This window comes from Salvelinus fontinalis, unplaced genomic scaffold, assembly GCF_029448725.1.
Source record: "Salvelinus fontinalis isolate EN_2023a unplaced genomic scaffold, ASM2944872v1 scaffold_0207, whole genome shotgun sequence".
NCBI classification, from domain to species: Eukaryota; Metazoa; Chordata; class Actinopteri; order Salmoniformes; family Salmonidae; genus Salvelinus; species Salvelinus fontinalis.
The window spans coordinates 140,969-167,500 of NW_026600416.1; the positions used below are offsets into that span (position 1 = coordinate 140,969).

The window sequence follows — 26,532 nt, forward strand, 5'->3', positions numbered from 1 at the left end:
AGTCTACCTGCTGTATCAGTAGTGTCCTGACCATCTATCTAGTAACTAGTCTACCTGCTGTATCAGTAGTGGTGTGTCCTGTCCATCTATCTAGTAACTAGTCTACCTGCTGTATCAGTAGTGGTGTGTCCTGTCCATCTATCTAGTAACTAGTCTACCTGCTGTATCAGTAGTGTCCTGTCCATCTATCTAGTAACTAGTCTACCTGCTGTATCAGTAGTGGTGTGTCCTGTCCATCTATCTAGTAACTAGTCTACCTGCTGTATCAGTAGTGTCCTGTGCATCTATCTAGTAACTAGTCTACCTGCTGTATCAGTAGTGGTGTGTCCTGTCCATCTATCTAGTAACTAGTCTACCTGCTGTATCAGTAGTGTCCTGTCCATCTATCTAGTAACTAGTCTACCTGCTGTATCAGTAGTGGTGTGTCCTGTCCATCTATCTAGTAACTAGTCTACCTGCTGTATCAGTAGTGGTGTGTCCTGTCCATCTATCTAGTAACTAGTCTACCTGCTGTATCAGTAGTGTCCTGACCATCTATCTAGTAACTAGTCTACCTGCTGTATCAGTAGTGGTGTGTCCATCTATCTAGTAACTAGTCTACCTGCTGTATCAGTAGTGGTGTGTCCTGTCCATCTATCTAGTAACTAGTCTACCTGCTGTATCAGTAGTGGTGTGTCCTGTCCATCTATCTAGTAACTAGTCTACCTGCTGTATCAGTAGTGGTGTGTCCTGTCCATCTATCTAGTAACTAGTCTACCTGCTGTATCAGTAGTGGTGTGTCCTGTCCATCTATCTAGTAACTAGTCTACCTGCTGTATCAGTAGTGTCCTGTCCATCTATCTAGTAACTAGTCTACCTGCTGTATCAGTAGTGGTGTGTCCTGTCCATCTATCTAGTAACTAGTCTACCTGCTGTATCAGTAGTGTCCTGTCCATCTATCTAGTAACTAGTCTACCTGCTGTATCAGTAGTGGTGTGTCCTGTCCATCTATCTAGTAACTAGTCTACCTGCTGTATCAGTAGTGTCCTGACCATCTATCTAGTAACTAGTCTACCTGCTGTATCAGTAATGTCCTGACCATCTATCTAGTAACTAGTCTACCTGCTGTATCAGTAGTGTCCTGTCCATCTATCTAGTAACTAGTCTACCTGCTGTATCAGTAGTGTCCTGTCCATCTATCTAGTAACTAGTCTACCAGCTGTATCAGTAGTGGTGTGTCCTGTCCATCTATCTAGTAACTAGTCTACCTGCTGTATCAGTAGTGTCCTGTCCATCTATCTAGTAACTAGTCTACCTGCTGTATCAGTAGTGGTGTGTCCTGTCCATCTATCTAGTAACTAGTCTACCTGCTGTATCAGTAGTGGTGTGTCCTGTCCATCTATCTAGTAACTAGTCTACCTGCTGTATCAGTAGTGGTGTGTCCTGTCCATCTATCTAGTAACTAGTCTACCTGCTGTATCAGTAGTGGTGTGTCCTGTCCATCTATCTAGTAACTAGTCTACCTGCTGTATCAGTAGTGGTGTGTCCTGTCAGTCTATCTAGTAACTAGTCTACCTGCTGTATCAGTAGTGGTGTGTCCTGACCATCTATCTAGTAACTAGTCTACCTGCTGTATCAGTAGTGGTGTGTCCTATCCATCTATCTAGTAACTAGTCTACCTGCTGTATCAGTAGTGTCCTGTCCATCTATCTAGTAACTAGTCTACCTGCTGTATCAGTAGTGGTGTGTCCTGTCCATCTATCTAGTAACTAGTCTACCTGCTGTATCAGTAGTGGTGTGTCCTGTCAGTCTATCTAGTAACTAGTCTACCTGCTGTATCAGTAGTGGTGTGTCCTGACCATCTATCTAGTAACTAGTCTACCTGCTGTATCAGTAGTGGTGTGTCCTATCCATCTATCTAGTAACTAGTCTACCTGCTGTATCAGTAGTGTCCTGACCATCTATCTAGTAACTAGTCTACCTGCTGTATCAGTAGTGTCCTGTCCATCTATCTAGTAACTAGTCTACCTGCTGTATCAGTAGTGTCCTGTCCATCTATCTAGTAACTAGTCTACCTGCTGTATCAGTAGTGGTGTGTCCTGACCATCTATCTAGTAACTAGTCTACCTGCTGTATCAGTAGTGTCCTGTCCATCTATCTAGTAACTAGTCTACCTGCTGTATCAGTAGTGGTGTGTCCATCTATCTAGTAACTAGTCTACCTGCTGTATCAGTAGTGGTGTGTCCTGTCCATCTATCTAGTAACTAGTCTACCTGCTGTATCAGTAGTGTCCTGTCCATCTATCTAGTAACTAGTCTACCTGCTGTATCAGTAGTGTCCTGTCCATCTATCTAGTAACTAGTCTACCTGCTGTATCAGTAGTGTCCTGTCCATCTATCTAGTAACTAGTCTACCTGCTGTATCAGTAGTGGTGTGTCCTATCCATCTATCTAGTAACTAGTCTACCTGCTGTATCAGTAGTGTCCTGTCCATCTATCTAGTAACTAGTCTACCTGCTGTATCAGTAGTGGTGTGTCCTGTCCATCTATCTAGTAACTAGTCTACCTGCTGTATCAGTAGTGGTGTGTCCATCTATCTAGTAACTAGTCTACCTGCTGTATCAGTAGTGGTGTGTCCTGTCCATCTATCTAGTAACTAGTCTACCTGCTGTATCAGTAGTGTCCTGTCCATCTATCTAGTAACTAGTCTACCAGCTGTATCAGTAGTGGTGTGTCCTGTCAGTCTATCTAGTAACTAGTCTACCTGCTGTATCAGTAGTGGTGTGTCCTGTCCATCTATCTAGTAACTAGTCTACCTGCTGTATCAGTAGTGTCCTGTCCATCTATCTAGTAACTAGTCTACCTGCTGTATCAGTAGTGTCCTGTCCATCTATCTAGTAACTAGTCTACCTGCTGTATCAGTAGTGGTGTGTCCTGTCCATCTATCTAGTAACTAGTCTACCTGCTGTATCAGTAGTGTCCTGACCATCTATCTAGTAACTAGTCTACCTGCTGTATCAGTAGTGGTGTGTCCTGTCCATCTATCTAGTAACTAGTCTACCTGCTGTATCAGTAGTGTCCTGTCCATCTATCTAGTAACTAGTCTACCTTCTGTATCAGTAGTGGTGTGTCCTGTCCATCTATCTAGTAACTAGTCTACCTGCTGTATCAGTAGTGTCCTGTCCATCTATCTAGTAACTAGTCTACCTGCTGTATCAGTAGTGGTGTGTCCATCTATCTAGTAACTAGTCTACCTGCTGTATCAGTAGTGGTGTGTCCTGTCCATCTATCTAGTAACTAGTCTACCTGCTGTATCAGTAGTGTCCTGTCCATCTATCTAGTAACTAGTCTACCTGCTGTATCAGTAGTGTCCTGTCCATCTATCTAGTAACTAGTCTACCTGCTGTATCAGTAGTGTCCTGTCCATCTATCTAGTAACTAGTCTACCTGCTGTATCAGTAGTGGTGTGTCCATCTATCTAGTAACTAGTCTACCTGCTGTATCAGTAGTGTCCTGTCCATCTATCTAGTAACTAGTCTACCTGCTGTATCAGTAGTGTCCTGTCCATCTATCTAGTAACTAGTCTACCTGCTGTATCAGTAGTGTCCTGTCCATCTATCTAGTAACTAGTCTACCTGATGTATCAGTAGTGGTGTGTCCTGTCCATCTATCTAGTAACTAGTCTACCTGCTGTATCAGTAGTGTCCTGACCATCTATCTAGTAACTAGTCTACCTGCTGTATCAGTAGTGTCCTGTCCATCTATCTAGTAACTAGTCTACCTGCTGTATCAGTAGTGGTGTGTCCTGACCATCTATCTAGTAACTAGTCTACCTGCTGTATCAGTAGTGTCCTGTCCATCTATCTAGTAACTAGTCTACCTGCTGTATCAGTAGTGGTGTGTCCTGTCCATCTATCTAGTAAGTAGTCTACCTGCTGTATCAGTAGTGTCCTGTCCATCTATCTAGTAACTAGTCTACCTGCTGTATCAGTAGTGGTGTGTCCTGTCCATCTATCTAGTAACTAGTCTACCTGCTGTATCAGTAGTGTCCTGACCATCTATCTAGTAACTAGTCTACCTGCTGTATCAGTAGTGTCCTGTCCATCTATCTAGTAACTAGTCTACCTGCTGTATCAGTAGTGTCCTGTCCATCTATCTAGTAACTAGTCTACCTGCTGTATCAGTAGTGTCCTGTCCATCTATCTAGTAACTAGTCTACCTGCTGTATCAGTAGTGGTGTGTCCTGTCCATCTATCTAGTAACTAGTCTACCTGCTGTATCAGTAGTGGTGTGTCCTGTCCATCTATCTAGTAACTAGTCTACCTGCTGTATCAGTAGTGGTGTGTCCTGACCATCTATCTAGTAACTAGTCTACCTGCTGTATCAGTAGTGGTGTGTCCTGTCCATCTATCTAGTAACTAGTCTACCTGCTGTATCAGTAGTGTCCTGTCCATCTATCTAGTAACTAGTCTACCTGCTGTATCAGTAGTGTCCTGTCCATCTATCTAGTAACTAGTCTACCTGCTGTATCAGTAGTGGTGTGTCCTGTCCATCTATCTAGTAACTAGTCTACCTGCTGTATCAGTAGTGGTGTGTCCTGTCCATCTATCTAGTAACTAGTCTACCTGCTGTATCAGTAGTGTCCTGTCCATCTATCTAGTAACTAGTCTACCTGCTGTATCAGTAGTGGTGTGTCCTGTCCATCTATCTAGTAACTAGTCTACCTGCTGTATCAGTAGTGTCCTGTGCATCTATCTAGTAACTAGTCTACCTGCTGTATCAGTAGTGGTGTGTCCTGTCCATCTATCTAGTAACTAGTCTACCTGCTGTATCAGTAGTGTCCTGTCCATCTATCTAGTAACTAGTCTACCTGCTGTATCAGTAGTGGTGTGTCCTATCCATCTATCTAGTAACTAGTCTACCTGCTGTATCAGTAGTGTCCTGTCCATCTATCTAGTAACTAGTCTACCTGCTGTATCAGTAGTGGTGTGTCCTGTCCATCTATCTAGTAACTAGTCTACCTGCTGTATCAGTAGTGGTGTGTCCTGACCATCTATCTAGTAACTAGTCTACCTGCTGTATCAGTAGTGGTGTGTCCTGTCCATCTATCTAGTAACTAGTCTACCTGCTGTATCAGTAGTATCCTGTCCATCTATCTAGTAACTAGTCTACCTGCTGTATCAGTAGTGTCCTGTCCATCTATCTAGTAACTAGTCTACCTGCTGTATCAGTAGTGTCCTGTCCATCTATCTAGTAACTAGTCTACCAGCTGTATCAGTAGTGGTGTGTCCTGTCCATCTATCTAGTAACTAGTCTACCTGCTGTATCAGTAGTGGTGTGTCCTGACCATCTATCTAGTAACTAGTCTACCTGCTGTATCAGTAGTGGTGTGTCCTGACCATCTATCTAGTAACTAGTCTACCTGCTGTATCAGTAGTGGTGTGTCCTGTCCATCTATCTAGTAACTAGTCTACCTGCTGTATCAGTAGTGTCCTGTCCATCTATCTAGTAACTAGTCTACCTGCTGTATCAGTAGTGTCCTGTCCATCTATCTAGTAACTAGTCTACCTGCTGTATCAGTAGTGTCCTGTCCATCTATCTAGTAACTAGTCTACCTGCTGTATCAGTAGTGGTGTGTCCTATCCATCTATCTAGTAACTAGTCTACCTGCTGTATCAGTAGTGTCCTGTCCATCTATCTAGTAACTAGTCTACCAGCTGTATCAGTAGTGGTGTGTCCTGTCCATCTATCTAGTAACTAGTCTACCTGCTGTATCAGTAGTGGTGTGTCCTGTCCATCTATCTAGTAACTAGTCTACCTGCTGTATCAGTAGTGTCCTGTCCATCTATCTAGTAACTAGTCTACCTGCTGTATCAGTAGTGTCCTGTCCATCTATCTAGTAACTAGTCTACCTGCTGTATCAGTAGTGGTGTGTCCTGTCCATCTATCTAGTAACTAGTCTACCTGCTGTATCAGTAGTGGTGTGTCCTGTCCATCTATCTAGTAACTAGTCTACCTGCTGTATCAGTAGTGTCCTGACCATCTATCTAGTAACTAGTCTACCTGCTGTATCAGTAGTGTCCTGTCCATCTATCTAGTAACTAGTCTACCTGCTGTATCAGTAGTGTCCTGACCATCTATCTAGTAACTAGTCTACCTGCTGTATCAGTAGTGTCCTGACCATCTATCTAGTAACTAGTCTACCTGCTGTATCAGTAGTGTCCTGTCCATCTATCTAGTAACTAGTCTACCTGCTGTATCAGTAGTGTCCTGACCATCTATCTAGTAACTAGTCTACCTGCTGTATCAGTAGTGTCCTGACCATCTATCTAGTAACTAGTCTACCTGCTGTATCAGTAGTGTCCTGTCCATCTATCTAGTAACTAGTCTACCTGCTGTATCAGTAGTGTCCTGACCATCTATCTAGTAACTAGTCTACCTGCTGTATCAGTAGTGTCCTGTCCATCTATCTAGTAACTAGTCTACCTGCTGTATCAGTAGTGGTGTGTCCATCTATCTAGTAACTAGTCTACCTGCTGTATCAGTAGTGGTGTGTCCTGTCCATCTATCTAGTAACTAGTCTACCTGCTGTATCAGTAGTGTCCTGTCCATCTATCTAGTAACTAGTCTACCTGCTGTATCAGTAGTGGTGTGTCCATCTATCTAGTAACTAGTCTACCTGCTGTATCAGTAGTGGTGTGTCCTGTCCATCTATCTAGTAACTAGTCTACCTGCTGTATCAGTAGTGTCCTGTCCATCTATCTAGTAACTAGTCTACCTGCTGTATCAGTAGTGGTGTGTCCTGTCCATCTATCTAGTAACTAGTCTACCTGCTGTATCAGTAGTGTCCTGACCATCTATCTAGTAACTAGTCTACCTGCTGTATCAGTAGTGGTGTGTCCTGTCCATCTATCTAGTAACTAGTCTACCTGCTGTATCAGTAGTGTCCTGTCCATCTATCTAGTAACTAGTCTACCTGCTGTATCAGTAGTGGTGTGTCCTGTCCATCTATCTAGTAACTAGTCTACCTGCTGTATCAGTAGTGGTGTGTCCTGTCCATCTATCTAGTAACTAGTCTACCTGCTGTATCAGTAGTGTCCTGTCCATCTATCTAGTAACTAGTCTACCTGCTGTATCAGTAGTGGTGTGTCCTGTCCATCTATCTAGTAACTAGTCTACCTGCTGTATCAGTAGTGGTGTGTCCTGTCCATCTATCTAGTAACTAGTCTACCTGCTGTATCAGTAGTGTCATGCCCATCTATCTAGTAACTAGTCTACCTGCTGTATCAGTAGTGTCCTGACCATCTATCTAGTAACTAGTCTACCTGCTGTATCAGTAGTGGTGTGTCCTGTCCATCTATCTAGTAACTAGTCTACCTGCTGTATCAGTAGTGTCCTGTCCATCTATCTAGTAACTAGTCTACCTGCTGTATCAGTAGTGTCCTGTCCATCTATCTAGTAACTAGTCTACCTGCTGTATCAGTAGTGTCCTGTCCATCTATCTAGTAACTAGTCTACCTGCTGTATCAGTAGTGTCCTGACCATCTATCTAGTAACTAGTCTACCTGCTGTATCAGTAGTGGTGTGTCCTGTCCATCTATCTAGTAACTAGTCTACCTGCTGTATCAGTAGTGGTGTGTCCTGTCCATCTATCTAGTAACTAGTCTACCTGCTGTATCAGTAGTGTCCTGTCCATCTATCTAGTAACTAGTCTACCTGCTGTATCAGTAGTGTCCTGTCCATCTATCTAGTAACTAGTCTACCTGCTGTATCAGTAGTGGTGTGTCCTGTCCATCTATCTAGTAACTAGTCTACCTGCTGTATCAGTAGTGTCCTGTCCATCTATCTAGTAACTAGTCTACCTGCTGTATCAGTAGTGGTGTGTCCTGTCCATCTATCTAGTAACTAGTCTACCTGCTGTATCAGTAGTGTCCTGTGCATCTATCTAGTAACTAGTCTACCTGCTGTATCAGTAGTGGTGTGTCCTGTCCATCTATCTAGTAACTAGTCTACCTGCTGTATCAGTAGTGTCCTGTCCATCTATCTAGTAACTAGTCTACCTGCTGTATCAGTAGTGTCCTGTCCATCTATCTAGTAACTAGTCTACCTGCTGTATCAGTAGTGTCCTGTCCATCTATCTAGTAACTAGTCTACCTGCTGTATCAGTAGTGGTGTGTCCTGTCCATCTATCTAGTAACTAGTCTACCTGCTGTATCAGTAGTGTCCTGACCATCTATCTAGTAACTAGTCTACCTGCTGTATCAGTAGTGGTGTGTCCTGTCCATCTATCTAGTAACTAGTCTACCTGCTGTATCAGTAGTGTCCTGGCCATCTATCTAGTAACTAGTCTACCTGCTGTATCAGTAGTGTCCTGTCCATCTATCTAGTAACTAGTCTACCTGCTGTATCAGTAGTGTCCTGACCATCTATCTAGTAACTAGTCTACCTGCTGTATCAGTAGTGTCCTGTCCATCTATCTAGTAACTAGCCTACCTGCTGTATCAGTAGTGGTGTGTCCTGTCCATCTATCTAGTAAGTAGTCTACCTGCTGTATCAGTAGTGTCCTGTCCATCTATCTAGTAACTAGTCTACCTGCTGTATCAGTAGTGGTGTGTCCTGTCCATCTATCTAGTAACTAGTCTACCTGCTGTATCAGTAGTGGTGTGTCCTGTCCATCTATCTAGTAACTAGTCTACCTGCTGTATCAGTAGTGTCCTGTCCATCTATCTAGTAACTAGTCTACCTGCTGTATCAGTAGTGGTGTGTCCTGTCCATCTATCTAGTAACTAGTCTACCTGCTGTATCAGTAGTGGTGTGTCCTGTCCATCTATCTAGTAACTAGTCTACCTGCTGTATCAGTAGTGGTGTGTCCATCTATCTAGTAACTAGTCTACCTGCTGTATCAGTAGTGGTGTGTCCATCTATCTAGTAACTAGTCTACCTGCTGTATCAGTAGTGGTGTGTCCATCTATCTAGTAACTAGTCTACCTGCTGTATCAGTAGTGGTGTGTCCATCTATCTAGTAACTAGTCTACCTGCTGTATCAGTAGTGGTGTGTCCTGTCCATCTATCTAGTAACTAGTCTACCTGCTGTATCAGTAGTGGTGTGTCCTGTCCATCTATCTAGTAACTAGTCTACCTGCTGTATCAGTAGTGGTGTGTCCTGTCCATCTATCTAGTAACTAGTCTACCTGCTGTATCAGTAGTGGTGTGTCCTGTCCATCTATCTAGTAACTAGTCTACCTGCTGTATCAGTAGTGTCCTGTCCATCTATCTAGTAACTAGTCTACCTGCTGTATCAGTAGTGGTGTGTCCTATCCATCTATCTAGTAACTAGTCTACCTGCTGTATCAGTAGTGTCCTGACCATCTATCTAGTAACTAGTCTACCTGCTGTATCAGTAGTGTCCTGTCCATCTATCTAGTAACTAGTCTACCTGCTGTATCAGTAGTGGTGTGTCCTGTCCATCTATCTAGTAACTAGTCTACCTGCTGTATCAGTAGTGTCCTGTCCATCTATCTAGTAACTAGTCTACCTGGAGAACCTGTTATCTTTACAACGGGGATTGATGTTGCTTTCAAGACAATTGGGAACTCTAAAAATAAAAGGCCAATGACGTCGGTGATCTTAATGTCGGGAAAGTCGAAGCTCTAGAAAGAGGCCCGAGTTACCGACTTGGATAACCATTCAAAACGATTTTAAAATCAGTTGGTGCTCGTTTTTTTTCCGAGTTCCCAGTTGTCTTGAACGCACCGAATTCTGTTAGTCGAAGATTTCCGAGTTCTGACTTCCCAGTTGTTTTAAACGCGACACGAGTTAATGCTCAACGTCATCATAGTAAAACATATAATTAAAAACAAATAAACATTATGGCAGTTCGCGTAGCAGAAGATATTCACATCATGAGTATATATGGCACAGCGAACAGCGAAGCGTTCAGTAGGATTTGGGCCAGGCAGACAAGCTACTATAAATCAATCTGACTTATTCAGTCTGCCAGAGACGCCGCCCCGACTCGATAAAACGCTGGAATTAGTAGCCTATTAAAAGAGAACATTTTGAGTGAGTTTATGAATTCCTGAAAGTAAATCGCCACAGAAACATCACAGGAGACCCGAGGCCGGTTGGAACACCCAGCTTTCCTATGATTTCACGCCGCTTTCGAAGCATCCGTACCGGGCGAAGCATTTCCCCCTTTATGGGTTCTGCAGACGGGGCTTCTGCTATTATCATCAAAACTACTGTGATTTGTGAGTTTATAATGACAAGACGAGCAGCGCTGTGGTCTTTGACGAAACAAAACAAGTCGTTTCTTACCTTGTATCGGCTCACTTCCACTTTGAGTTTTTTTTGACGAGTGTAGAGAGTCAGAATAACTTTATCGCTTCGTCCTGTCTGTTTTTTGTCTTTAGGTGACGGTGGTGCGTGTGAACTTACAGAAGCAACTAGACAAGTGACACTTCTCTACCCCCGCATGCAGACTGCTCAATCGACTTTAACAAGCAAAGATATTAGAGTCAAGTTTATTATTTCTTTCTCTGGTTTGATGGACAGACAGTTGTACGTGAAACAGTTCTATATGGTTGTCATAGTGCCTGGATTTGACCAATTAAGACTTTAGTAGTGTTTTTTTTTACCATGTTGTATTAATTTAAGGACTACACAGTCTAAAAGTTGTATGCCAGTTGATATACTAGAGAGCCCTTGGACTGTTTGGTAACTATGGTAACTAAATAAAACCCACTTTTAAAATTACCCATGATGCCTTGTATTAATTATTCAAAGATAATCACGCCCATGAGAGCTGACATAACCAATGGCTGATCCAGGATTGGTCCATCGGCAAAGTTACAACTGCAAAAATTTAGCAAATCTAGAACGTATGGAACGGAACCCATTTCCAACCCAATCAATTCCAGGGCCCGATGTCCCAAAACCATAAACCGGACCAAGGTTCATTCAAGTAAGTATATTTTCTGTCGCCAGTGTTTGACTTGGGCAAGAGCTCAAACGCTGAATACCGGCACTTCAACTCAAATTGTATTTGTCACATGCGCCGAATACAACAAGTGTAGGTAGACATTACAGTAAAATGTTGACTTTACAAGCCCTTTTAATAACCAACAATGCAGTTTTAAGAAAATACTTTTTGTTGTTGTTTGGTAAGAGATAAGAAGAACAAATAATTAAAGAGCAGCAAAATGGCCTACTGTTTCAACTCCTGTTCGTCTTATATAATATTATCTCAAAAGTATTGTGGAGCTCCTACACCTAAAATATAAACAAAACTGAAACACAAAATGAGTACCGGTACCTATTTCCGTCCAAGTCAAGCACTGTTTTCTATCGTATGTTACGCAATCTTATGCCAGTATGGCCCCATATCATATCCAACCAATCTGGAACGGGAATCCATGTTGTCATTTTGTTTCTATGGTAATACAGTTGACCGGAACCTTAGTCAATTCATCACCAATTTCACAAGTTGAAAATACGGAGACATTTTTTTAAAAGTGGGAACATTTTTAAGTGTACTTTTTTTTACAAATCAATCCAGATGAATCACATCTGATGGTGATGAAATTATCCATTGGATGTAGCTGTTTACAGATCTAAAACAAGTCTCCGTTTTGAACACTTGGTTCCCCCATTTGACTCAATGATGGACTTGCTGCTGTTTCTGACCCTGGTGATTGGTTGTTCGTTGGTCTGGTGACTGTTTCTGTCCTGGTGATCGGTTGTCCATTGGTCTGGTGACTGTTTCTGTCCTGGTGATTGGTTGTCCATTGGTCTGGTGATTGGTTGTTCGTTGGTCTGGTGACTGTTTCTGTTCTGGTGATTGGTTGTCCATTGGTCTGGTGACTGTTTCTGTCCTGGTGATTGGTTGTCCATTGGTCTGGTGACTGTTTCTGTCCTGGTGATTGGTTGTCCATTGGTCTGGTGTCTGTTTCTGTCCTGGTGATTGGTTGTCCATTGGTCTGGTGACTGTTTCTGTCCTGGTGATTGGTTGTCCATTGGTCTGGTAACTGTTTCTGTCCTGGTGATTGGTTGTCCATTGGTCTGGTGACTGTTTCTGTCCTGGTGATTGGTTGTCCATTGGTCTGGTGACTGTTTCTGACCTAGTGATTGGTTGTCCATTGGTCTGGTAACTGTTTCTGTCCTGGTGATTGGTTGTCCATTGGTCTGGTCACTGTTTCTGTCCTGGTGATTGGTTGTCCATTGGTCTGGTGACTGTTTCTGTCCTGGTGATTGGTTGTCCATTGGTCTGGTGTCTGTTTCTGTCCTGGTGATTGGTTGTCCATTGGTCTGGTGACTGTTTCTGACCCTGGTGATTGGTTGTCCATTGGTCTGGTGACTGTTTCTGTCCCGGTGATTGGTTGTCCATTGGTCTGGTGACTGTTTCTGTCCTGGTGATTGGTTGTCCATTGGTCTGGTGACTGTTTCTGTCCTGGTGATTGGTTGTCCATTGGTCTGGTGACTGTTTCTGTCCCCTGGTGATTGATTGTCCATTGGTCTGGTGACTGTTTCTGTCCTGGTGATTGGTTGTCCATTGATCTGGTACTGTTTCTGTCCTGGTGATTGGTTGTCCATTGGTCTGGTGACTGTTTCTGACCCTGGTGATTGGTTGTCCATTGGTCTGGTGACAATTTCTGTCCTGGTGATTGGTTGTCCATTGGTCTGGTGACTGTTTCTGTCCTGGTGATTGGTTGTCCATTGGTCTGGTGACTGTTTCTGCCCCTGGTGATTGGTTGTCCATTGGTCTGGTGACTGTTTCTGACCCTGGTGATTGGTTGTCCATTGGTCTGGTGATTGGTTGTCCATTGGTCTGGTGACTGTTTCTGACCCTGGTGATTGGTTGTCCATTGGTCTGGTCACTGTTTCTGACCCTGGTGATTGGCTCACTAGATCTTATTCATCCAGAATGGTCTGAACCAATGGAGGATGACACATCACATGTCATTAATAGCTAATTTTTTGATTGGCTGATGGCCTGGTTTTGAATCTGGTGATCGCGTTGTTTTAAATCCATACTGGAGACAGTCCCAAATGGCACCCTAGGGCGCTAGTAGTAGTGCACTATATGGACTGCAAACTGGTTGAAAGTAGTGCACTATTTAAGGAATAGGGTGCCATCAGGACATGTTGACATTACCAGGTCATTCGTGTCATGTTATACAAGACTTTGCAGTGGAGTGTGGAGATATCGCTAAGGACTATTGTTGCCACCGTTAGATTGGTGTATAGGCCTGGATGGACTAGAGGAAGTTTTTTCTTTTCTATAATAGTCATTGAGGCTGCATTGTCTGTAACCTGTGATCGGACTGAATCCAACTGGCCTCACTGTCAAATCCATGAAGGGAAGAGAACAAGTGTACTCTGGGAGGAAGGACGGATTAATAGGGGGACAGAGGAGACAGAGCCATTGAGCCCAACGTGACCACCAGCGTCTTCCTGTGGACAATGTCTTGACTTGCAACCTGTGGTGTGGATAAACCCCCCCCCCCCCAAAAAAAATGACACTTTCTGGTCTGAAACGACCCCCCCCCCCCCCCATTTGTTCCTCTGGGCCCTTTGACGTCAGCATGTCTGAAAGGTCTGGATAGGATTTGGCAATGTAGTGGTGGAGCCATATTGGTTACATATAACAGGTCTGATGAGACGGAGCCATATTGGTTACATATAACAGGTCTGTTGAGACGGAGCCATATTGGTTACATATAACAGGTCTGATGAGACGGAGCCATATAACAGGTCTGATGAGACGGGGCCATATTGGTTACATATAACAGGTCTGATGAGACGGAGCCATATTGGTTACATATAACAGGTCTGATGAGACGGGGCCATATTGGTTACATATAACAGGTCTGATGAGACGGAGCCATATAACAGGTCTGATGAGACGGAGCCATATTGGTTACATATAACAGGTCTGATGAGACAGAGCCATATTGGTTACATATAACAGGTCTGATGAGACGGAGCCATATTGGTTACATATAACAGGTCTGTTGAGACGGAGCCATATTGGTTACATATAACAGGTCTGATGAGACGGAGCCATATTGGTTACATATAACAGGTCTGATGAGACGGAGCCATATTGGTTACATATAACAGGTCTGATGAGACGGAGCCATATTGGTTACATATAACAGGTCTGATGAGACGGAGCCATATAACAGGTCTGATGAGACGGGGCCATATTGGTTACATATAACAGGTCTGATGAGACGGAGCCGTATAACAGGTCTGATGAGACGGAGCCATATAACAGGTCTGTTGAGACGGAGCCATATAACAGGTCTGATGAGACGGAGCCATATTGGTTACATATAACAGGTCTGATGAGACGGAGCCATATAACAGGTCTGATGAGACGGAGCCATTTTGGTTACATATAACAGGTCTGATGAGACGGAGCCATATAACAGGTCTGATGAGACGGAGCCATATTGGTTACATATAACAGGTCTGATGAGACGGAGCCATATAACAGGTCTGATGAGACGGAGCCATATTGGTTACATATAACAGGTCTGATGAGACGGAGCCATATTGGTTACATATAACAGGTCTGATGAGACGGAGCCATATTGGTTACATATAACAGGTCTGATGAGACGGAGCCATATTGGTTACATATAACAGGTCTGATGAGACGGGGCCATATAACAGGTCTGATGAGACGGAGCCATATAACAGGTCTGATGAGACGGAGCCATATAACAGGTCTGATGAGACGGAGCCATATTGGTTACATATAACAGGTCTGATGAGACGGAGCCATATTGGTTACATATAACAGGTCTGATGAGACGGAGCCATATTGGTTACATATAACAGGTCTGATGAGACGGAGCCATATTGGTTACATATAACAGGTCTGATGAGACGGAGCCATATTGGTTACATATAACAGGTCTGATGAGACGGAGCCATATAACAGGTCTGATGAGACGGAGCCATATTGGTTACATATAACAGGTCTGATGAGACGGAGCCATATTGGTTACATATAACAGGTCTGATGAGACGGGGCCATATAACAGGTCTGATGAGACGGAGCCATATAACAGGTCTGATGAGACGGAGCCATATAACAGGTCTGATGAGACGGAGCCATATAACAGGTCTGATGAGACGGAGCCATATAACAGGTCTGATGAGACGGAGCCATGTTGGTTACATATAACAGGTCTGATGAGACGGAGCCATATAACAGGTCTGATGAGACGGAGCCATATAACAGGTCTGATGAGACGGAGCCATGTTGGTTACATATAACAGGTCTGATGAGACGGAGCCATATAACAGGTCTGATGAGACGGAGCCATATAACAGGTCTGATGAGACGGAGCCATATAACAGGTCTGATGAGACGGAGCCATATAACAGGTCTGATGAGATGGAGCCATATTGGTTACATATAACAGGTCTGATGAGACGGAGCCATATTGGTTACATATAACAGGTCTGATGAGACGGAGCCATATAACAGGTCTGATGAGACGGAGCCATATTGGTTACATATAACAGGTCTGATGAGACGGAGCTATATTGGTTACATATAACAGGTCTGATGAGACGGAGCCATATTGGTTACATATAACAGGTCTGATGAGACGGAGCCATATTGGTTACATATAACAGGTCTGATGAGACGGAGCCATATAACAGGTCTGATGAGACGGAGCCATATTGGTTACATATAACAGGTCTGATGAGACGGAGCCATATTGGTTACATATAACAGGTCTGAAGAGACGGAGCCATATTGGTTACATATAACAGGTCTGATGAGACGGAGCCATATTGGTTACATATAACAGGTCTGATGAGACGGAGCCATATTGGTTACATATAACAGGTCTGATGAGACGGAGCCATATTGGTTACATATAACAGGTCTGATGAGACGGAGCCATATAACAGATCTGATGAGACGGAGCCATATTGGTTACATATAACAGGTCAGATGAGACGGGGCCATATTGGTTACATATAACAGGTCTGTTGAGACGGGGCCATATTGGTTACATATAACAGGTCTGTTGAGACGGAGCCATATAACAGGTCTGATGAGACGGAGCCATATTGGTTACATATAACAGGTCTGATGAGACGGAGCCATATTGGTTACATATAACAGGTCTGATGAGACGGAGCCATATTGGTTACATATAACAGGTCTGATGAGACGGAGCCATATAACAGGTCTGATGAGACGGAGCCATATTGGTTACACATAACAGGTCTGATGAGACGGAGCCATATTGGTTACATATAACAGGTCTGATGAGACGGAGCCATATTGGTTACATATAACAGGTCTGATGAGACGGAGCCATATTGGTTACATATAACAGGTCTGATGAGACGGAGCCATATTGGTTACATATAACAGGTCTGATGAGACGGAGCCATATTGGTTACATATAACAGGTCTGATGAGACGGAGCCATATTGGTTACATATAACAGGTCTGATGAGACGGAGCCATATTGGTTACATATAACAGGTCTGATGAGACGGAGCCATATTGGTTACATATAACAGGTCTGATGAGACGGAGCCATATTGGTTACATATAACAGGTCTGATGAGACGGAGCCATATTGGTTACATATAACAGGTCTGATGAGACGGAGCCATATAACAGGTCTGATGAGACGGAGCCATATTGGTTACATATAACAGGTCTGATGAGACGGAGCCATATTGGTTACATATAACAGGTCTGATGAGACGGAGCCATATAACAGGTCTGATGAGACGGAGCCATATTGGTTACATATAACAGGTCTGATGAGACGGAGCCATATTGGTTACATATAACAGGTCTGATGAGACGGAGCCATATTGGTTACATATAACAGGTCTGATGAGACGGAGCCATATAACAGGTCTGATGAGATGGAGCCATATTCTAATTTCTTACTTTTTTGTAGGTATTTTCTTAAAATGGCATTGTTGGTTAAGGGCTTGTAAAGTAAGCATTTCACTGTTGTATTCGGGAAACAAATCATTCTTGATTTGATTTGACATACACAGTTGTCAACCTATAGCCTTCATGCATTTGTGATTAACCTAGTGTTCTAGAACACAGAACACTTCAACATTCTTACTAAATAAACCCCATTACCCAGAGTCCTTCAGGAGAGAGGCAATTCACAATAATCATCTTTCTCCCTCTTCATCTCGAACTCTCCTTTTTTTTTTTGACTCAACGGTCTTTCTCCCACTCTCTCTCTCTCTCTCTGTCGCTCCTCTCTTTCCTCTCTCTCTCTCTCTCTCTCTCTCTGTCTCTTTCCACTTCTCTCTCTCTCTCTGTCTCTCTCTCTCTCTCTCTCTCTGTCTCTTTCCACTTCTCTCTCTCTCTCTGTCTCTTTCCACTTCTCTCTCTCTGTCTCTTTCCACTTCTCTGTCTCTCTCTCTAAGACAGTTTCAGGAAGTGACAGAGGAAGTGGAGTAGTGAGCCACAGTGTAACGTTCTCTGGTTTCTCTGTTCATAGACGAGGAGAGACAGACAGACAGAGAGGAGAGACAAACAGACAGAGAGGAGAGACAAACAGACAGAGAGAGCAGAGACAGAGAGGAGAGACAGACAGAGAGGAGAGACAGACAGAGAGGAGAGACAGACAGAGAGGAGAGACAGACAGAGAGGAGAGACAGACAGAGAGGAGAGACAGACAGAGAGGAGAGACAGACAGAGAGGAGAGACAGACAGAGAGGAGAGACAGAGAGAGGAGAGACAGAGAGAGGAGAGACAGAGAGAGAGGAGAGACAGAGAGAGAGGAGAGACAGACAGAGAGATAGACAGACAGACAGATAGACAGACAGACAGAGAGACAGACAGACAGAGAGGAGAGACAGACAGATAGACAGACAGAGAGGAGAGACAGACAGAGGAGAGACAGACAGGAGAGACAGTATACTACTGAACTGTCTGTCTCGTGGAGGAACAGACTACAAGGAGGCAGAATACTACACGTGTCTGTCTGACCGTGTGTCATGCGTTACCATGACCAGAGCAGCACTCATCAAACTCTTCATCCTCATCCTCCTCGCCTTCATCATCTGTCTCCCAGAGTTCTTCACTTCACACAGAGGTATTTATTTTGGTATTTGTATTTATTATGGATCCCCATTAGCTGTTGCCAAAGCAGCAGCTACTCTTCTTGGGGCCCAGAAAAAATTAAGTCAGTTTATACCATTTTAAAAACATTACAATACATTCACAGATTTCACAACACACTGTGTGTCCTCAAAATAATCAGACAGATTAACAGACACACACGTTTGAGAGAGAAAGAGAGTGTGTGTGTGTGTGTGTGTGTGTGTGTGTGTGTGTGTGTGTGTGTGTGTGTGAGAAAGACGGGGTTGTGAAACAATACACTCTTTATCGTAACTGAGATCACTGACACAGGAAATATGACAAACACAGATACTTGAAAAGTCACCTCTCTCTCTCTGCTGCAGCGAGGGTAAACTTCCACTGTGTGACCTTTGACCCCTGTGGGGACCAGGAAGTGACAACACAGTGTGACCCCGGGCTGACCCCTGCGGAACAGAACTCCGACCGGAGCGGCGAGGAAAAGCCCGTCTGTAACACCCGGAGGACGGGTTCTGGAGTGAACTGGTTGCTGTGTGACACGGAGACGGACCTGCCCGCTCTCCGTGGAAACGCCTCGCTGTCAGGTGGGCAGGGACGTCAGTTGGACGATCGACAGATCAGACGGATCATTCGTTGATTGGTTAACAGTTGACGTCAGTTGGACGTCAGTTGGACGATCGACAGATCAGACGGATCATTCGTTGATTGGTTAACAGTTGACGTCAGTTGGACGTCAGTTGGACGATCGACAGATCAGACGGATCATTCGTTGATTGGTTAACAGTTGACATTAATTACTAGCTAGGTTTCCATCCAATTGCTAATATTTAACAAATTTGCATAAAGAAAATATGCACATTTTCCCAATGATGATGTTTCCACCAAAGAGGATAAATAAAACTGCGTGATGACGTAGGACACATAAAAAGTTTTTTTTGCTTTGACGTAGCGAATAACAATCTGCAGTTCAATGTATTTCCATCGCATTTTCAACTCTACCAATAGTTTTCGGTCACAAAAACGGGTGTGTGAAAATAACAAAATGTGCCTACTGTGGTCTTGACACCTGCGCTCTAGGCCAACAACAGATGGAAACGTGGTTATTGTCTGAAAATGTTGGATTTTCTCATCACCTCTCCTTTTCTCCTCCTCTCCTCCCCCTCTCTTCTCCTCCTCTATTTTCCCCTCTCATCTCCTCTCTCCTGGCTCCTTGCCTCCCCTCCCCCTCCTTTCCTCCTCTTCTCTTTTTGCCTTTCCTCCTCCTCTTCTCTCCTCGTCTCCCCTCCTCCGTTCCTCCTCTCTTCTCTTCTCTCCTCTCTCCTTGCCTCCCCTCCTCCTCCTTGCCTCCTCCTCTCCCCTCCATCTCTCCAGGGAGGAGGGTGGCGCTATCAATGTTGTCAGAAGGAGGGAACGTGACTTTGTACGACTTAATGACAGAGGAGAAGAAAGAGAGGGAGGAAGAGAGGGAGGAAGGACAAGGATTCGTCTACTGCTGTTTTCGAACCCCACCCCTTTCCATACCAACCAATCACAGCCAGTGTCTCCTTCATCTCCACACCCAAGGAACCAATCAGACAGCTGTAAAGTCTGACCTGCCCTGGACACGGCCACCTAGAAGTGAGTAGAATATGACCCCATGTGGCTCAGTTGGTACGTCGAGCACAATGATAAACTTGGATTAGCTAATACAGAAGAAAGTGATTTGTTTCTGGTCATTTTGAGCCTGTCATCGAACCCACAAATGCTGATGCTCCTGATACTCAACTAGTTTAAAGAAGGACAGTTTTATTGCTTCTTTAAATCAGGACAACAGTTTTCAGCTGTGCTAACATAATTACAAAAGGGTTTTCTAATGATCCATTAGCCTTTTTAAAATGATAAACTTGGATTAGCTAACACAACGTGCCATTGGAACACAGGAGTGATGGTTGCTGATAATGGGCCTCCGTACGCCTATGTAGATATTCCATATTAAAAAATCAGCCGTTTCCAGCTAAAATAGTCATTTACAACATTAACACTGTCTACACTGTATTTCTGATCAATTTGATGTTATTTTAATGGACAAACAATTTGCTTTTCTTTCAAAAACAAGGACATTTCTAAGTGACCCCCAAAGCTTTTGAACGGTGGTATAGGTTGTATTTACAATGGTGTTTGGTCTTCACTGGTTGCCCTTTTCTGGTGGCAACAGGTCACAAATCTTGCTGCTGTGATGTCATACTGTGGAATTTCACCCAGTAGATATGGGAGTTTATCAGAATCGGGTTTGTTTTCTAATTCTTTGTGGGTCTGAGGGAAATATGTGTCTCTAATATGGTCAAACGTTTAGCATGAGGTTAGGAAGTGCAGCTCAGTTTCCACCTCATTTTGTGGGCAGTGAGCACATAGCCAGTCTTCTCTTGAGAGCCATGTCTGCCTACGGCGGCCTTTCTCAATAGCAAGGCTCACTGAGTCTGTACATAGTCAAAGCTTTCCTTACGTTCAGGTCAGTCACAGTGGTCAGGTATTCTGCCACTGTGTACTCTCTGTTTAGGGCCAAATAGCATTCTAGTTTGCTCTGTTTTTTTGTTAATTCTTTCCAATGTGTCAAGTAATTATCTTTTAGTTTTCTCATGATTTGGTTGGGTCTAATTGTGTTGCTGTCCTGGGGCTCTGTGGGGTCTGTTTGTGTTTGTGAACAGAGCCCCAGGACCAGCTTGCTTAGGGGACTCTTCTCCAGGTTCATCTCTCTGTAGGTGATGGCTTTGTTATGGAAGGTTTGGGAATCGCTTCATTTTAGTTGGTTGTAGAATTTAACTTCTCTTTTCTGGATTTGAATAATTAGCGGGTATCGGCCTAATTCAGCTCTGCGTGCATTATTTGGGGTTTTACGTTGTACACTGAGGATATTTTTTCTCTTACCTCCCCCCTCTCTCTCTCCCCCCCTCTCCCCCCCTTTCTCCCTACCACTGTTACCTCCCCTCCCTCTCTCTCCTCCCCCCTCTATCTTTCTCCTCCCCCCTCCCCCCTCTCTCTCTCTTTCTCCCCCCTCTCCCTCTCTTTCTCCCCCTCCCTCTCTCTCCCCCTCCCTCTCTCTCCCCCTCCCTCTCTCTCCCCCTCCCTCTCTCTCTCTCCTCCCCCTTTCTCCTCCCCCCTCTCTCTCCCACTCTTACCCCCCTCTCGCCCCCCCTCTCTCCCCCCCTTTCTCCCTACCACTGTTACCTCCCCTCCCTCTCTCTCCTCCCCCCTCTCTCTATCTTTCTCCTCCCCCCTCCCCCCTCTCTCTCTCTTTCTCCCCCCCTCTCTCTCTCTTTCCCCTCCCCCTCACTCTCTCTCCTCTCCCTCTCTCTCCTCCCCCCTCTCTCTATCTTTCTCCTCCCCCCCTCCCCACTCTCTCTCTTTCTCCCCCTCCCTCTCTCTCCTCCTCCCTCTCTCTATCTTTCTCCTCCCCCCCTCCCTCCCTCCTCACTCTCTCTCCTCTCCCCTCTCTCCCCTCCCCCCCCCTCTCTCTCTCTCTTTCTCCCCCTCCCCCCTCTCTCTCTCTCTCTCTTTCTCTCCCCCCCCCCCCCCCCCCCCCTCTCTCTAGGTGAGTGGTTGTGTGTGTTCAGGGTGGTGTGGTTGGTCCTGGTGGTTGTGGTCATGTTGACCGTTCTCACCGGGGTCCTGGGTCTGATCTACTGGAGGACTCGCTGCTGCCGAAGTGAGTCACACACACACACAGTCTCGTATAACTAACCTTGTGGGGACACACAGACACACACACACACAGTCTCGTATAACTAACCTTGTGGGGACACAGACACACACACAGAGTCTTGTATAACTAACCTTGTGGGGACACACAGGCACACACACAGTCTCGTATAACTAACCTTGTGGGGACACAGACACACACACACACACACACACACAGTCTTGTATAACTAACCTTGTGGGGACACACAGACACAGACACACACACACAGTCTTGTATAACTAACCTTGTGGGGACACACAGACACACACACAGTCTCGTATAACTAACCTTGTGGGGACACAGACACACACACACACACACACACACACACACAGTCTTGTATAACTAACCTTGTGGGGACACACAGACACACACACAGTCTCGTATAACTAACCTTGTGGGGACACAGACACACACACACACACACACACACAGTCTTGTATAACTAACCTTGTGGGGACACACAGACACACACACACAGTCTTCTATAACTAACCTTGTGGACACACACACACACACACACACACAGTCTTGTATAACTAACCTTGTGGGGACACACATACACACACACACAGTCTTCTATAACTAACCTTGTGGACACACACACACACACACACACACAGTCTTCTATAACTAACCTTGTGGGGACACACACACAGTCTTGTATAAATAACCTTGTGGACACACACACACACACACACACACACACACACACACACACACACACACACACACACACTTAAACATTGACAATAAAACAAATGTATAGGTCTTTATATACATGGGTTGAAATGACATTATTCTCCTTCTCCTTTCTCCCCCCCTTCCCTGCCTTCCCCTCTCCTACCCCTCCCTCTTCTCCTTTCTCCCCCCCTTCCCTGCCTTCCCCTCTCCTACCCCTCTCTCTTCTCCTTTCTCCCCCCTTCTCTACCTTCCCCTTTCTCCCTCTCCTACCCCTCCCTCTTCTCCTTTCTCCCCCCTTCTCTACCTTCCCCTTTCTCCCTCTCCTACCCCTCCCTCTTCTCCTTTCTCCCCCCTTCTCTACCTTCCCCTTTCTCCCTCTCCTACCCCTCCCTCTTCTCCTTTCTCCCCCCCTTCTCTGCCTCCCCCTCCCTCTTCTCCTTTCTCCTCCCCTTCTCTGCCTTCCCCTTTCTCTCTCTCCTACCCCTCTCTCTTCTCCTTTCCCCCCCTTCTCTGCTTTCCCCTCTCCTACCCCTCCCTCTTCTCCTTTCTCCCCCCCTTCTCTACCTTCCCCTCTCTCTCTCCTACCCCTCCCTCTCCTCCCCCTCTCTCAGAGGAGCCCAGGGTGTATCCAGCCAGTGTGTTCCAGAACAGAGGATTCAACACGGACATCCCTCATGTCTCTGTTTCACTACATCACTCCTCAGGTACCTCCCTCTCTCTCTCTCTCTCTCTCGCCCCCCTCTCTCTCTCTCTCTCTCTCTCTCTCTCTCTCTCTCCCCCCATCTCTCTCTCTCCCCCATCTCTCTCTCTCCCCCATCTCTCTCTCTCCCCATCTCTCTCTCTTTCCCCGCCTCTCCCCATCTCTCTCTCTCTCCCCCCCTCTCCCTATCTCTCTCTCTCCCCCTCTCTCCCTATCTCTCTCTCTCCCCCTCTCTCCCTATCTCTCTCTCTATCTCTCTCTCTCTCTCTCTCCCCGCCTCTCCCTATCTCTCTCTCTCTCCCTATCTCTCTCTCTCTCTCTCTCCTCATCTCTCTCTCTATCCCTCTCTCTCTCTTTCCCCGCCTCTCCCCATCTCTCTCTCTCTCCCCCCCTCTCCCTATCTCTCTCTCTCCCCCTCTCTCCCTATCTCTCTCTCTCCCCCTCTCTCCCTATCTCTCTCTCTCTCTCCCCATCTCTCTCTCTCTCCCCCCCTCTCCCTATCTCTCTCTCTCTCTCCCCCCTCTCTCTATCTCTCTCTCTCTCTCCCCATCTCTCTCTCTCTCCCCCCCTCTCCCTATCTCTCTCTCTCCCCCCCCTCTCCCTATCTCTCTCTCTCTTCCCCTCCCCCTATCTCTCTCTCTCTCTTCCCCTCCCCCTATCTCTCTCTCCAACAGCAGAAAACAGAATAGCCTGCATCCCAAATGGCACCCTATGGTCACTGCACTATACACTATATAGGGAACAGAGCCCTATGGTCACTGCACTATACACTATATAGGGAATAGAGCCCTACGGTCACTGCACTATATAGGGAATAGAGCCCTATGGTCACTGCACTATATAGGGAATAGAGCCCTATGGTCACTGCACTATATAGGGAATAGAGCCCTATGGTCACTGCACTATATAGGGAATAGAGCCCTATGGTCACTGCACTATATAGGGAATAGAGCCCTATGGTCACTGCACTATATAGGGAATAGAGCCCTATGGTCACTGCACTATATAGGGAATAGAGCCCTATGGTCACTGCACTATATAGGGAATAGAGCCCTATGGTCACTGCACTATATAGGGAACAGAGCCCTATGGTCACTGCACTATATAGGGAATAGAGCCCTATGGTCACTGCACTATATAGGGAATAGAGCCCTATGGTCACTGCACTATACACTATATAGGGAATAGAGCCCTATGGTCACTGCACTATATAGGGAACAGAGCCCTATGGTCACTGCACTATACACTATATAGGGAATAGAGCCCTATGGTCACTACACTATACACTATATAGGGAACAGAGCCCTATGGTCACTGCACTATACACTATATAGGGAATAGAGCCCTATGGTCACAACACTATATAGGGAATAGAGCCCTATGGTCACTGCACTATATAGGGAACAGAGCCCTATGGTCACTACACTATATAGGGAATAGAGCCCTATGGTCACTGCACTATACACTATATAGTGAATAGAGCCCTATGGTCACTGCACTATATAGGGAACAGAGCCCTATGGTCACTACACTTTATAGGGAATAGAGCCCTATGGTCACTGCACTATATAGGGAATAGAGCCCTATGGTCACTGCACTATACACTATATAGGGAACAGAGCCCTATGGTCACTGCACTATATAGGGAACAGAGCCCTATGGTCACTACACTATATAGGGAACAGAGCCCTATGGTCACTGCACTATATAGGGAACAGAGCCCTATGGTCACTACACTATATAGGGAATAGAGCCCTATGGTCACTGCACTATATAGGGAACAGAGCCCTATGGTCACTACACTATATAGGGAATAGAGCCCTATGGTCACTGCACTATACACTATATAGGGAACAGAGCCCTATGGTCACTGCACTATATAGGGAACAGAGCCCTATGGTCACTACACTATATAGGGAACAGAGCCCTATGGTCACTGCACTATATAGGGAACAGAGCCCTATGGTCACTACACTATATAGGGAATAGAGCCCTATGGTCACTGCACTATATAGGGAACAGAGCCCTATGGTCACTGCACTATATAGGGAATAGAGCCCTATGGTCACTGCACTATATAGGGAACAGAGCCCTATGGTCACTGCACTATATAGGGAATAGAACCCTATGGTCACTGCACTATATAGGGAATAGAGCCCTATGGTCACTGCACTATATAGGGAACAGAGCCCTATGGTCACTGCACTATACACTATATAGGGAATAGAGCCCTATGGTCACTACACTATACACTATATAGGGAACAGAGCCCTATGGTCACTGCACTATACACTATATAGGGAATAGAGCCCTATGGTCACAACACTATATAGGGAATAGTGCCCTATGGTCACTGCACTATATAGGGAACAGAGCCCTATGGTCACTACACTATATAGGGAATAGAGCCCTATGGTCACTGCACTATACACTATATAGTGAATAGAGCCCTATGGTCACTGCACTATATAGGGAATAGAGCCCTATGGTCACTGCACTATATAGGGAATAGAGCCCTATGGTCACTACACTATATAGGGAATATAGCCCTATGGTCACTACACTATATAGGGAACAGAGCCCTATGGTCACTGCACTATACACTATATAGGGAATAGAGCCCTATGGTCACTGCACTATATAGGGAATAGAGCCCTATGTTCACTGCACTATATAGGGAATAGAGCCCTATGGTCACTGCACTACATAGGGAATAGAGCCCTATGGTCACTGCACTATATAGGGAACAGAGCCCTATGGTCACTGCACTATATAGGGAATAGAGCCCTATGGTCACTGCACTATATAGGGAATAGAGCCCTATGGTCACTGCACTATATAGGGAATAGAGCCCTACGGTCACTGCACTATATAGGGAATAGAGCCCTACGGTCACTGCACTATATAGGGAACAGAGCCCTATGGTCACTGCACTATATAGGGAACAGAGCCCTATGGTCACTGCACTATATAGGGAACAGAGCCCTATGGTCACTGCACTATATAGGGAACAGAGCCCTATGGTCACTGCACTATATAGGGAATAGAGCCCTATGGTCACTGCACTATATAGGGAATAGAGCCCTATGGTCACTGCACTATATAGGGAACAGAGCCCTATGGTCACTGCACTATACACTATATAGGGAACAGAGCCCTATGGTCACTACACTATATAGGGAATAGAGCCCTATGGTCACTGCACTATATAGGGAACAGAGCCCTATGGTCACTGCACTATATAGGGAACAGAGCCCTATGGTCACTACACTATATAGGGAATAGAGCCCTATGGTCACTGCACTATATAGGGAATAGAGCCCTATGGTCACTG

The 26,532-nt window shown here is 45.2% G+C and overlaps 2 protein-coding genes and 1 long non-coding RNA gene across 5 annotated transcripts in view; 2 read left to right on the forward strand and 1 right to left on the reverse strand.

Moving 5' to 3' along the window:
* klhl5 (kelch-like family member 5) overlaps positions 1 to 10,397 on the reverse strand; it is a 96,614-nt gene extending 86,217 nt beyond the window's left edge. Inside the window, exon 1 of the mRNA XM_055912765.1 lies at positions 10,296 to 10,397. The gene's annotated coding sequence lies outside the window, so the exon portion shown is untranslated. The remainder of the gene's footprint in view (positions 1 to 10,295) is intronic.
* LOC129844712 (uncharacterized) lies at positions 9,248 to 10,733 on the forward strand. The gene is made up of 2 exons (XR_008757957.1): positions 9,248 to 10,228; positions 10,391 to 10,733. It is a non-coding gene; the product is annotated as an uncharacterized LOC129844712 (long non-coding RNA).
* A 108-nt stretch (positions 10,734 to 10,841) lies between these two features.
* The window catches only part of si:dkey-192k22.2 (uncharacterized), a 21,178-nt gene continuing 5,487 nt past the window's right edge, over positions 10,842 to 26,532 (forward strand). For 2 of the 3 annotated variants that reach the window (XM_055912759.1, XM_055912761.1), the window contains exons 1-6: positions 10,842 to 10,941; positions 17,421 to 18,091; positions 18,462 to 18,680; positions 19,468 to 19,713; positions 21,665 to 21,778; positions 23,110 to 23,202. In XM_055912759.1, coding sequence (XP_055768734.1) covers positions 18,004 to 18,091; positions 18,462 to 18,680; positions 19,468 to 19,713; positions 21,665 to 21,778; positions 23,110 to 23,202 — 760 coding nt within the window. In that variant the 5' untranslated portion in view covers positions 10,842 to 10,941; positions 17,421 to 18,003. Of the gene's footprint in view, positions 10,942 to 17,369; positions 18,092 to 18,461; positions 18,681 to 19,467; positions 19,714 to 21,664; positions 21,779 to 23,109; positions 23,203 to 26,532 lie in introns of those variants that run through there. The other variant, XM_055912760.1, reaches the window with a different exon arrangement.